The following is a 12,896-nucleotide window of genomic DNA, read 5'->3' on the forward strand; positions in this document are numbered from 1 at the left end:
GCACTCCCCCACTCACTATGCTCACCTGGCTTGGACGGTTTTCAAACCTCATCCCACAGCCCACTTCGTCTCAGCACAGAGAGGGGCCCACTGTCAGAATGATGCTTGGACAGTGTAGGTCCCAAAGTACAAATGTCAGTGCGAGGCTGGGGTATATATCTCAGCCACTGGAATACTGGACAGAACTTCACCATGCACGGAATGTGGACATTTTTTATCTGTGCACGATGATTACAATGGTAACACTTTTATTCTCGCGAATCTTTGGTACATTGGAATCCTGACACGTATTCACAGAATCACTTCGTCCTCCAACAGCATTGGGACATGGTCTTGCGAGTACGGCTTCATCTACTCATTTTCTCCAACAAGCTTCGGTCTCTCAGTCATCATACTCGGCAGTACATCCCGAAATATGCCCACGAGATCGAACTGTACGGACACTTGCTCCTCTTCTTGACGAGCATAGAGTAATGCACGTGCGGGGAACCCCTGCGTCAGGGAAGACCGTTCTCTCAAATCTCTTATGCGACTTCTTGGCTCAGACAGAAAAGGTTATACTCATAGCCAAGTGGGATAATAAAAGGTCTGCAGCACAATTCCTGGCCGAGCAATGTCATGACTATGGCTATACTGAGGTGCGGCAGAGTGATATTCTCAAAAGTGACTTCATCTTCATCTTAGACGAAGCGCAGCAGACCTATGTCGATCCGGATCTATGGTATAACCTAATCAAATCTCAGAGTCAGGGTTTGGCAGGACCACGTTTCTGCCTTTTCAGTTCTTACGGTAGTCCGACAACAGGCGCTCCTGACTACCCGGAAGCCACAACACCACCTATCCTTCACTTTAGCCAACGAGTCTCCCTTACTATATCCGGTCACCCAGCTGCTCCAGACATCTGTCTCTTCTACGATTTACCTGAGTATCAGGACTTCTTGGGCAGATTTTACAAACGTTCAGATATTGAGTTCACACTCAATACAGAAGTTCAAAATTACATATTCTCACTCACAAACGGCCACCCTGGCATGATTGACTCGATTCTAACGTATATCCGGAATGTATGTGAACAAAACCCTGGGCAGATATAAAGAAATGAGTCTTACTGGCAGTGCAGTTTCACCGATCCCATCTGAAACGCCTCAACGTATATGCGATTACTCCGAATGAGATCCAGGAGGCCTTAGAAGATGACCACAAACTCTTCAATCATCTTACAGTTTCTCCTGCTGGTAGATCTCTACCGTCAAGGGAGATGCAAAAAGGAGTTATTGATCCAAGCATTGTCAGTGTGCTTCTTGATATTTTGCGGGAGGGCAGCATCACATTCGATCATAACAACCGAGGAATCCAACTTTGTTTCCGAAATGGGTGGGTACATACTGAGGAGGACAAGGTCGGTCAGTTGAATTGTGTCTTTCCTTCACCATTACATGCTAGGTAAATACATTTCTTCTTTGCTGTCTCTCCTCCTTTTCTTTTCTTTTCTATCTAACGGTATAGTTCCCGCTCTAACATTGGCCTAGGTTTGTCGAATACTACTTTGGCCGAGTCGATCCTGTCCCGTTCCCGCTTGCAAAATACCAAGATCTTAAGGACTTTTGCTTGAAAGTAATACAAAGGTTTTCAACATTAATGCTATGCAGCACTCGAGACGGCCGACGAATCGGTCCATCAGGCCAGCCACGACCTCCAGAAGCAGCATTTCAAGATGAGTTTTACAGGTGTTATTGGTATGAAGTTGGGCCTGGTGTTGGGATCTGTAGCGAATGGACAGGTACCAAACAGGGCCGTGTTGACTTTCATATCGTTGAACCTGGGTGGGGAATTGAGTTACTGCGTGATGGCGACAGAATTACAGATCACTGCAAACGGTTTCGTCAGAATGGTGTATATTATTCGTGGATTCAGTGCGGCTTTCTCAAAGACCGGCTCATATTAGATTGTCGGCACGACAACCCACGGAGAAAGTGTAATACTCCTTTTACCCCTAACTTCTTTGAGTCCATAGCTAATATCTGGAACCAGACCCGAACGAGCCGCGGCTATGGAGAGTCGTGTTTAAAGATTACACGCGATTCCATATTCTGGATTGTAACAATCAGGAAGTAGTTCCTGAATTCCACCTAACCAATCATTAAAACGATGTCTCGTTCGTGCTTTTTTGCTTCGATGACGTTGCTTCAGCGCAGTTCCTGCATGGCCGCAGTAATTAGACTGGAAACAATTACCAGCATCAATAGCCACTACATTTGTGTTTATTTCAATGCCTTTCTGTCACGATAATGGGAGACTCAGCCTTCCCAAGGCAACCCATCATTATCCTGGTACAGTACTACTTCGACTACGCCTGCAAGCTATTTTCGTCCTTTGATTCGGCCCTGAATCCCTTTCGTAGCATTATCGGTCGTCTCTGGAGTCGCAACGCCGCGATCTACTTTGCGATCCAGAGCATGGCGGCTGCCTCGTTGGCCAACGACTTTCCGAGCATGCGGGCTGTCGGGATTCAGATGCAGAAGCAGGCATTCGCCTGTCTTCAGGAGGAGATTCAGGCAAAATCGTCTCAGGTGGATGACAATGACGAGACCTTTTTTGCACTGCTGATGATCGGGTCGACAACAGCCTGGCACAATGGGGGAGACCTAGGGGTTGGCCATCTCAAAGCTGCAAGAGACCATATCGCTGGCCAGCAGCAGAGATGCCAGGGTCAGGATTCTGTCCTCGCGAAACAGTATCCTTTCTTTAAACAGTGTCTCCTTTACTGGAACATGTTGGTGGCCTTTGTGGCAGAGGACGCGCCGCTGTCGATCGACGTGGAGAACACAGCTGGACCTGAGCCAGATCTTCCCCTCTACTTTGTCAATGGCCAATTGCTTTCTCATCCCTGGACGGGTTCTCTGTCGAAGGTGCTGGGTGTATTCTACAGGACAGCGAGACTGATTCGGGCTACACGGACATCACATTCCACCTGGATTTCTCTACGCTTGATCTCGCCATCTCGTCAATGAGATGGAGCTTAGGCTCAAGGCCGAACAACTCGAAGAGGAATTGCTCTCACTGGATTTATTATCATCATATTCTGGACTATTAGTCGCAGCGGGGGACGAGAACACTCCGCCATCCCGTTTTGTCACATTGGCAGAAGCGTACCGCTGCGTTGCGCTGTTGCAGATTTATCACATCTTCCCTGATATCTTGGCCCAGCGGTTTCGACTTAGTCTCTCATCGGAAAATGATGTACCTGACCTATTCTATCGTCTCTTCCAGATAACATTTAATTCCACTTCACCTACCGTCCGAGACGGGCGCCATTCATTAGCCTTGCACATCGTATCCCTTCTCGATCAGCTGCCCACAACATCCGGCACGCGGTGCATGCAGCTTGTCCTCCTTGCAAGTATTGCAAGCGATCTCGTGTTCTCCATGGGATCCCTCATTGGCGTTGCAGCAAACGCGTTAACGAGCCTGAATGCGCTGGACGTGGAGATAGCCCAGGCCAGGCGCTGGATCAGCACGAGGCTCTCCGAGTTGATGCAGATTCTGCCAAAGCTTCCCATTCAGAGGATTTCGGACATTGTGCGCGAGACTTGGGAGAGAGCGGACTCGGGCTTGGAGGTGTTTTGGTTGGATGTCATGCTGGAGCGGAAGTTGGAGACTATCATGGGATGACTGTACTCAATGTTGAGTGATATTTTGCTTGTGACAGTGTATGCATATCGAGTAGAAACGACATGGATATTTTCTTGCTCTGTTATTCCGTGCTATTTAGGATTCGCTATGGGTGTATGGAAGTATCTAAGTTTTTCCTCAAGAAACAATCCAAGGTTATATTTTTTTAAGATGTCTGACTTTTTTTTTTTCATACGGTCGATACACTGTCGATTGACGGTAGTTCAAAACCCCAGGGATCCCGTGCGGATACATCTTAGGTCTAGGTAACAGATCTAGACTACCATGTCAGGAGAGGAACCTAATATCTCCAAACAACCCAGTATGCAATGGGTAAACGTCATCAGCTAGCTGAGTGGCTGCCAATTCCATTCCTTGCCCTCTATTGTCTGAGGGTGCTGCTGAGCATTTCTTGGTCAATTCTTATAATATGCCCTTGGATAGCCAGTTCTGGATAAGTTGTCCTGAAATATAGGGGTTAGGTGAGAGTTGCCTAGATGGCTGATCTTCTACTTTTTGAAACTGTTGCAATATAGATGGAGTGTGCTCTGGGCATAGACGCTTGTATGAATAGGGTTGACAGATTCCAAGGTATGAACAAGTATTAACCACACATAACACAATAATTCCAGCAACAGGATTGGTTGAAAGTCAGCTGTAAATGCCTCTAGGGGGCTGGTGTGAAAGAGAGGGACTTTGCCAAAATCAGAGCTGTATCTTATTACAGTGGGCTTTGAAGACTGCTAGAATTAAGCTTGCTGCAACCATACAGCTAGGCACTGTGGCTCACAGAGATGTATCCATCTTCTGTGCTGCCTCAAAATGTATAAGGAATCTGATTGCAATCAGGCCATATACAATGTATCTCCTATCTATCACTTGCTGTAATAAAAAGATTTCTTGCCTGAACTTAGGAAGCTGACACAATATGACACACGCCAAAGAGCCTTTTATATTATAACTAACAATGAATTAGAACAGAGAAAATCTGGAAACAGCCTTGCAGCAGTAGCTTATTTGGTTTATTTTTGTTTATTTGTGGGAAGAGTGAATTCGATCAAACAATCCTTAATAAATAAATAAATAATGTGTGACAGCTGTACTGTACATACAGTACATACAAGACAGGGGAGATATGTAACGAAGTATTATTATACAGCTGGATTATGTCAAGCAAGCTGTCATCATCGACGGCGTGAATGAAATTTCTCTTCTTTTTCTTTTCTTTCTTTTTTTTTTGCTTTTGTTTTGTTTTTCAACTTGATTGGACAGGTCATAGGAAAGATGGAAAATACTAGCCAGCAGCAGTCCTTTTTTTATATTAACACACAAGAGACGAAGGGGATGAAAAGTACAAGATATGGCATATATCCAATATGCCGTGTTGGAGAGAGATCTGGAAGTTGTTCCTTGTCCAGTACGTTGACCATACAGAACTAAGCATATGGGTACCTAGGTAACATCAACAGTATAAGCTAGTCAATTCTGGCTACTCGTGCTGTACAGTACAGACAGTTTATCAATAATCCACCAGCAGGAATCATGATTGCCGAATGGTATATATATCTGTCAACCGGCAGCTATCAATCGTACTAGGGGTTCACTAGATAACCTAGGTTTTCTTTTGTGCCCCAGTTTGTTTGACAATATCGTGTATTACATTCTATCCAGGCTACCTACCCTAGTAACCCTACCTACCAATATAGCCCTACGGAGTACAGAGTATGCTCTAGAAATCAACGCCAAGCCATTACCTATATTAGACACTCCCTAATAATAGGTACCTACAGACAGACTCCAAGGCACTAAGTACCTATACCTATTAGTGTACCTATAGACAGCTGACAGACAAGTTTCCTTTACCCCGTCCCCAACCAATCACCTCCCTCACACTCAGCAGCGCAAATTCTGTTCCTCCGACGCGGAGGGATATTCCTCCGCTAGAAAAGAGTACTATACCCGATTTGGAAAGAATTGTTCCATTCCTCCCATACGGAGTATATTCTTGCTGTCTGTCTAATAGTAATAATAATAGTAATATTCATATGATTGGAGTGAATTGAGTTGAGCTGAATTGAATTGGTGCCAGCGTACTCTACGCTCCGTACTCCGTGCTCCATATAGAAAACCCGGGAGCCGACCACTCTGTGTCATATCCCCGACGGCCATCGGGATGGGAGAAATATGTACTGTAGCGACTTCCAATGGAAGGACAATGCCCGCCTTGATAGAGGATATAGATATAGAATATATATAAATATAAAAGGGATGGAATCATCACCACCAGAACAAGACACAGAATCAGAACAAGAAACAGAACAACATTGCTTTGCTTGATCAAGCACAAGCTTAACAACTTAACAAATATCTTTTTGCAACAAACAAGTCCCGATTCTTTGTTTATTCCCTATTTCTACCTCTATATCTATCTCTATTTATACAACTGCCTTCTTTTTTTTTTGGCTTGAGTATCCTCGATATCTGCCAAGCAAACAATTAATTCTCCCGCGCATCGAACATCGCAACACTCGAAATAAAGCCCATTCAAACCCATTCAAACCAAACAATCTTCAACCAAAAACCAACCAAAAACCAACGAAATGTCACCAAAAACAATAGCCTTCCTCGGCGCCACCGGCGGCTGCACAAACGCCTGTCTTGCACACACCTTGAAAGCCGGCTACCATGCAATCGCCCTGGCACGAACACCAAGCAAGTTAACAAGTCTACTGCTGCAGCAAGACGGCATCACGGAGGAGATTCTCGCGTCGCAGTTGCGGATTGTTAGGGGGGATGCGATGGATGTTGCTTCTATCAAGAAGACGATATTATTATCTGGAAGTAATGAGGGTGGCAGTCTTGTCGACATCATCGTCTCTGGAATCGGCGGGACGCCGTCACTGAATATGGACATGAGGAAGTGCTTGTTCGTGCCCACGGTGAAGCTCGACAATCCGCATATCACAGAGAAGACTGCTTCAGCACTGGTATCTGCTTTGCAAGAAATCTACTCTGAGAGAAAGCTCAACAACCACGACCAGGACAAGCCTGTTCTGGCGTGCATCTCCACGACAGGCCTCACCGACGACAACGAGCCTCCCGACGTGCCCTTCCTCATGCGGGCTATGTACCACACGCTCCTGGCAGAGCCGCACAAGGACAAGAGGAAGATGGAGGCCGTTATTGATGCGAATCGAGACCTGTTTGCTGGGACGGTCATCGTGAGGCCGACGCTGTTGACTGGTGATGGAAAAAGCACCGCCGGTAAAAAGAAGGGCCGGCAGAAGCTCAGGGTTGGCACGGCCAGGAAACCTGCTCTCGGGTACACGGTTGATCGGGCGGATGTCGGAGAGTGGATTTTTGAGGAGGTTATCAAGACGGGGGGGAAGAGGTGGTTTGGGGAGAAGGTGACGCTGGCTTGATTAAAATTGAATCTGTCTCTTTCGATAAGGATATTGGTTATACTCTGTAGAAGATTTGATTTGATTTATACTGCAGATGACGTCTCTCTTTCTTTCTTTTGTTTTTGGATGCTAGTTCTTGCTTGATACCTTCGTTACGTTCCTACCAGCCCATCTATAGATCAGTCCAATGGCTGCCAGCTTATTAATTCCAGCTCGCTCTACATTCACCACTCTATCAGATGCACCCTCACTCGCTGCCAACGGAAAAGAACATAGAAACATGTCTAGACCTATGTATGTATGGCGATTCCGGGCATTGAAACAATGTACCATGTAATGTACCTATATAAACTCCAAACCGCTAACATGTATATCGAGAAAGGTAACATAACAAAAAAAAAAGAAAAGGCAATAAAATGCATATCCTTAAAAAGGACACAAAAAAGGACAAAAAGGACACAGTAAGAATGAAGTGAAACAATGGAAGAAAGAAAATCAATCGCCGTTCCATGCTCAACTATAAAACTAATAATGCTGTACAAATCAAAGGCTATGGCTTTCTATGGCTTCTTCTTCTGGCGCTCGCTACTCTCCGAGCCATTGCCATCGTCTCCCTCCAAGATCCTCAACAGACGGCGCAACGAAAAACCCCCACTGCTGAGGTAGATGCCCACTAGCCAGGCCGCAAGGATATTAGCGAGATGGTGCAGAAGGTAGGCGTACGACACGCCGTAGATGGCAGAATACGCGGCGAGGAAGAAGAGAAGGATGTACGTGACATGTTTAAATCTGCAGTCGTCAGCGCTGTCCCGTCCCCGGCCAGAGGTTCCCGCCCGCAGGTTCGGCCAACTTACCGTGAATGGACTCTCGGAATCATCAGACCGCTCGTCATGGTCTCGACAAGAAGGAGAAATGGCATTATAGATAACACATTGTGATGTGACGAAAAAGGCGTCAACCAGTGCACCGTCAGGTTGTGCACCCAGACCGCCAGCACCAGAATATTAATCGGAAGCACCCACAGCATGAGGGAGAGGATCGAGTGCGCATAGTTGAAGAAGCTTGAATGCGCCGCCAGTCTCTGCTTGACGTTAGTAAAAAGAATGAAAGAAAGAAGGAAGGAAGGAAGGAAAGAAGAAAGAAGGATCGTACCGTCTCCTTGACATGCCACTGCGCCCGCACACAAGTCGCAATCTGCACGATACACGCAACCAAATATGCAAACTGATACGGGATGACCGTCGCGACGAGGAGCAGCAGAATAGCAGTGTTGATGATCCGTCGTCTCGGCGTCGGGATCGAAAATACTGGCGGGTTCCTGTGAAACGTCAGCAACGAACTGGTTAGAGCCAGCGAAGTAACCCACCCCTTCTCGTCGCGTCGAATGTAGCCCGTCTTGGTCCGGAACAGCCCGTAGCAAAAGGAAAAGATGGACAGGATGGTCAGACTGGCATAGTTGACCAGGACGCACACCCCGACACTAATCAGACCGAACAGAGGGACCAGGAACCAGAAAAAGGCGTCTTGCGCGCCCAGCAACAGATCGTTTTTCGTGAAATCAATCACCGTCTCCGTGGCATTGGTCCGCCAGTGGAACGGGTCATCGCTCGGTGGGAGTCGTCTCGACGACGCAAGCGACGACGCGAACAGCGACAAGGCCAGCAGCAACAATGGGAACGACGACCGCAGGCACAGATTCAGCCCTTCCATGAACGGGATGAAGTAGCCCGTCTCGTCGTACACCTTGAACTGCTTGCGCAGAACGAGCGCAATGACCAGAAGAGGGAACGCCGCGAAAACCGTTCGATACCGCATCACCAGCTCTCCGAGACTGTTGGGGATATCCACCGTCAACGACAGATCCACCCCGGAGCCGCACGTTGGATCGGACCACAGTTGGAACGATACACCGCCGTACGTGGCTTGCTCCCGGAGCGGCGGCGGCATGAACGGAGCGACCCCGTGCAGGTTCACATTGACGTCCTTGACATTGACGAAGAATTTCGATTCATGAGGCTCGGGCATCGACTGCCGCAAGAGCGGCGCGAAGAGCGCCGGATGTTCCTGGCATCCTTTGGTCCGCACCGACAGCTTGTACGCAAGCAAGCTGGAATGCAGCGAAGGGATTTTCACTTCGGTGAGCATGGGACGGTTGGCCGGCAGTTTCATATGGAGGCCCGCGCTGAGAAGACGACCCAAGCCGACTCGAGTGGGAATCACCGCGTCCGAGCTGTCGGAGAACTCGGCAATGACCCATCCGCCGCTGGGCGAGTCAGCCTTGTCCACCACAGCCACGAATTGGTGCTCCGCAAGATCCTCCAGATCGTACTGGAGGTACGAGAAGGGACGAACCCGGTCGAATGGGTGCTTGGACGAGGGGGTCGATGCGGGGAGATGGATGCCGTCTTCGGCGGCGTTCTTGCATGCCAGACGGGTCGAACCCGAGCCGCCTCGGGAGAGGTCCATGTTCATGGAGAATAGAGCAGTGGTGTGGCCGGCCTGCAGAGGGAAGACGCTGCAGAAAAGGACCTCCAGATTGCCATTGCCATTGGATTGATCGAACGGCTGGTCGGTAAGGAGAGTGAACTTCTTTCCCGGCACGCCCTGGGGGGGAATGGGAAGAAGATACGCCTCAGGCTCCTTATGATTGCCGAGTCCGCGCAGAACCAGTCTTTCACCTTGGGCCAGGATCTTGTTCGTGTTTGCTTCCAGAGTGAGGAGAGTATTGGGTTCTTAGGATAGTTAGCATTATATATTCTTCTCTGGGGTCGACATCCTCCGTACCTTTGTGAGGAAGCGTTCTCTCCGCGACAGGCTCCAAGCCCGTAAGATACCATTTCTTGAAAATGCGCATCCGTTCCGCTCGAGGCCGCGTCTGACTGGGGCGCCGCACGTCCACAATGTCGAAGAGGGACTTGATGATCGTCTTGCGGAACTGATCGCACCAGGTGATCGAGAGGTGGTCCATGCCGATCCAAACGTCCGGGATGGTCGACGTAAAGACGGTGAAGCCGTGCGTCTCCGGAACGAGCGACGCGAGACTGGCATAGTCGGATGCGACGATGGTATCTCGTGCTCCGCCCGCAATGGAAATCAGGGTGACATGCCACAGGGGATTGTTGTTGGCCCACTCCTGCGAGTAGGCCGCTCGCCAGTAGTCGTTGATCTGCTTGTAGGTGTGCACGACGTCCGAGTCAAAGGAGACGGGAGGCTTGGCGTGCGGCGCGGACATGGTGATGATGGTATTGACCGAATTGGCTTGGTAGTTGGACATGGTCAACGCCGTGCGCGCGACAATGCCGCCCATCGAGTGTCCGATCAAGATCACCGAGCTCGGGTCGGGAAGGTTGGGGTCTCGTCGTGACCGGCGCGGGTCGTGGTACAGCGACAGAATATAGGCCAATGCTTCGTTGACGTACTCTGCCTGGTCCAAGAGTGTCTGGCCATGGAACGCCGCCATGTCCTCATTAAAGTCGATCATGAAGAAATCCAAACTGCGCGTTCCGGCCTTCAGGCGTTCCTGATCATGCTGCACCACCTCCCGATAATACCTCGAGGCTTCTGCGGCCAAGGATCGGACCTGCTTGTAGCTCCCGGCGTTTCCGGGAAGGAAAAGGACTGGCGCACCATTGAGCTGGATAAGGCGTTAGCAGCATGGACAGAGCAGGAGCATTACAGTGCAGCGAGACATACCCCGATATTGTCTTGCGTGTAGGGATCGACACCCTCTTCCCGGTAGAGAAAGAGATTGTATTTGCTGGCGAACCGCGTGTGCTCGGCGTCGAACTCGACCATGCGGATGTACGTCGGACTCATGACGGGGACGTCACAGCCATCGGCACCGACCGGGCGGTGGATAAAGGCGTGCAGGATGAAGAGCAGCAAGCCCAGGCCGGACAGGGCGACGGACAGGGTCAGCAGCGAGCACGACCACGGGCTGCGGAAGCGGGATTGTCGACCGCGCAGGGTCTCTGGCGAGCCCTCGAGGGAGAGCTGCCGAGACCCCAATGGCATCATGGCGGCCGAGGATTTTGTCGCGGAGGAGGAGAAGGAGGAGGAGGATAAGGAGGAGGGAGCATGCGAGGAGGAGGACGACGACGACGGGGTCCTGAAGGCGCTGGAATTCCTTGATCGCGGCGTGGAGGAATGGGGATCGGGGCGCAGGTCGACGCAGCCGGCGGGCGCGGTTACGGGCGACCGCAATGCTTCGGAGACGACGGGGGCGCTGGCTCCATGGCCATCATCCGTCGAGACGCGCGAGACCAAGGGATCTTCAGCCTCGTCCTGGACCGAGAAGCCGGACGAGCGCCTGTGCATTTGAAGCGGCGGGGAGAGCAGTCATCCAGCACGGCACCACGGTCGAACTGAGGGGATGCTGGGGGAGAGGGCCGCAGCCGGAATGCGAAGGGAGCGAGCGAGCGAGCGAGGAAGCAAGGGGGCGCCGCGAAAGGTCGAGGTCGACGGCGAAGGTGAAGGTGAAGCTGGGAGCAGGACAGTCGGGGTGCCAGTGCAGGGAGAAGGAGACGCGGCGATTGGCGGCTGGCAGAAGCTTCTCCTGGAGGGCGCCTTTCCCCAACAGTCCACCGAGCGACGGCGCACGAGCAGCTGCTATGCGCGGAGAGCCGGGCTGGCGACGGTCAACGACAGGGACTCAATGGCCAGAGGCGAGTCTTTGCACCTGGACGGCGCTCGCGGTGGTGTCGATGCGTGTGCAGCACTTCGATTACTGCAATTGACCTCATGCTGCACGCCGGAAGGGGAGCGGACGCAGGTCAGGTGACCGCGCTAGCTGGAGATTCAGCGAAGTATCAGCATATCAATAATTTAATCGATTAGTCTATCGAAGGATATTGATTAGCATATCGATTGAGCATGAATCTATCAATGTACAGTCTTTCCTAACCATTTTATTATTCCTTTCCATAAATTTTGCCCTAATTCTCGCCGTGTGTACCTTCCTTATGTATGTGTAAATAATTATTTTTAGCAGAAAAAAAAAGTAGGAGCCAGTTACAACAGCATAACTTGAACGCTTTTACCGTACTACGACTTTGATAAAGCTACATAAGTGGGAATGGGGGATTACTCATTTGCATAAAGTGTTAGTTCTAGTAAAGTCTAGGACAATTAATAAAATATGCGTTAATAATTTCGACATAAACCCCCACCTATCTATCAGGAGGACAATTATCTGCAGAGCTTTCCCATACAGTTGATTATTAATTAATCCTGTTAAGTACATGTCATGTCTGTAGGTATGTGATCATGTCTTCTTCCCCGCAGATCCATCGATATGATAGGCCAGGTCTCATCCTTGCTCCCGTAGGATGGCAGCATGGACGTCATCGAAGCGATCATGCTCTCAATTCGATCAGCCTGTGATTACAGAGTATTCCAGGCTGTGAACTACCCATCAAAATTCTATACATAGTAGCAGAACCGTAGTTGGCACGTGTTTACGATAGCAAGTGGTGTCTCCATGGGTATCTTCATTTTCGTGTCCTCCTTTCGCTACAGGAGGTCGACTATAAAGCTATGAACAAAAGAAAAAAAAAGAAAATACAAGCAAAACGGGAGATCATATGCGCCCCCCTCCCCCGAACTATGTATGATGCGTTGTGACAGGCCCCTGCCCGAGTCACCACAAAATCCCACCAGATAGATCCATTTCAGATTTCAGTATCCAAACTCATAACCTTATTGCAAGAGTAATCCGAACAGCGAATTTTATCCACATCCGTTGAATGGCATTACAGCGTAGAATCGTTCCAAACTAGAGTCGCAAGCATAGTAATCGCTCCGCAGAAATTACTTCGTTTC

General features: G+C 49.5%; 3 protein-coding genes across 3 annotated transcripts; 2 read left to right on the plus strand and 1 right to left on the minus strand.

Annotated features, from left to right (window-relative positions):
- Positions 1–227: 227 nt before the first annotated feature.
- On the plus strand, positions 228–1,945 carry T310_3333 (uncharacterized protein; the record flags this gene model as incomplete). Its single annotated transcript, XM_013473809.1, has 5 exons — positions 228–267; positions 298–1,064; positions 1,121–1,443; positions 1,507–1,529; positions 1,650–1,945. 5 exons carry the CDS (start codon positions 228–230, stop codon positions 1,943–1,945), a joined length of 1,449 nt encoding a protein of 482 aa, XP_013329263.1.
- Positions 1,946–6,272: 4,327 nt separating this feature from the next.
- On the plus strand, positions 6,273–7,094 carry T310_3334 (Uncharacterized protein; the record flags this gene model as incomplete). The annotated part of the gene is made up of 1 exon (XM_013473810.1): positions 6,273–7,094. One exon carries the CDS (start codon positions 6,273–6,275, stop codon positions 7,092–7,094), a length of 822 nt encoding a protein of 273 aa, XP_013329264.1.
- A 986-nt stretch (positions 7,095–8,080) lies between these two features.
- T310_3335 (GPI maturation protein (Bst1)) lies at positions 8,081–11,393 on the minus strand (the record flags this gene model as incomplete). Its single annotated transcript, XM_013473811.1, has 5 exons — positions 8,081–8,157; positions 8,229–8,394; positions 8,550–9,808; positions 9,861–10,710; positions 10,770–11,393. 5 exons carry the CDS (start codon positions 11,391–11,393, stop codon positions 8,081–8,083), a joined length of 2,976 nt encoding a protein of 991 aa, XP_013329265.1.
- Between the last annotated feature and the right edge of the window lie 1,503 nt (positions 11,394–12,896).

This window comes from Rasamsonia emersonii, assembly GCF_000968595.1.
Source record: "Rasamsonia emersonii CBS 393.64 chromosome Unknown ctg1118621760063, whole genome shotgun sequence".
NCBI lineage: Eukaryota > Fungi > Ascomycota > Eurotiomycetes > Eurotiales > Trichocomaceae > Rasamsonia > Rasamsonia emersonii.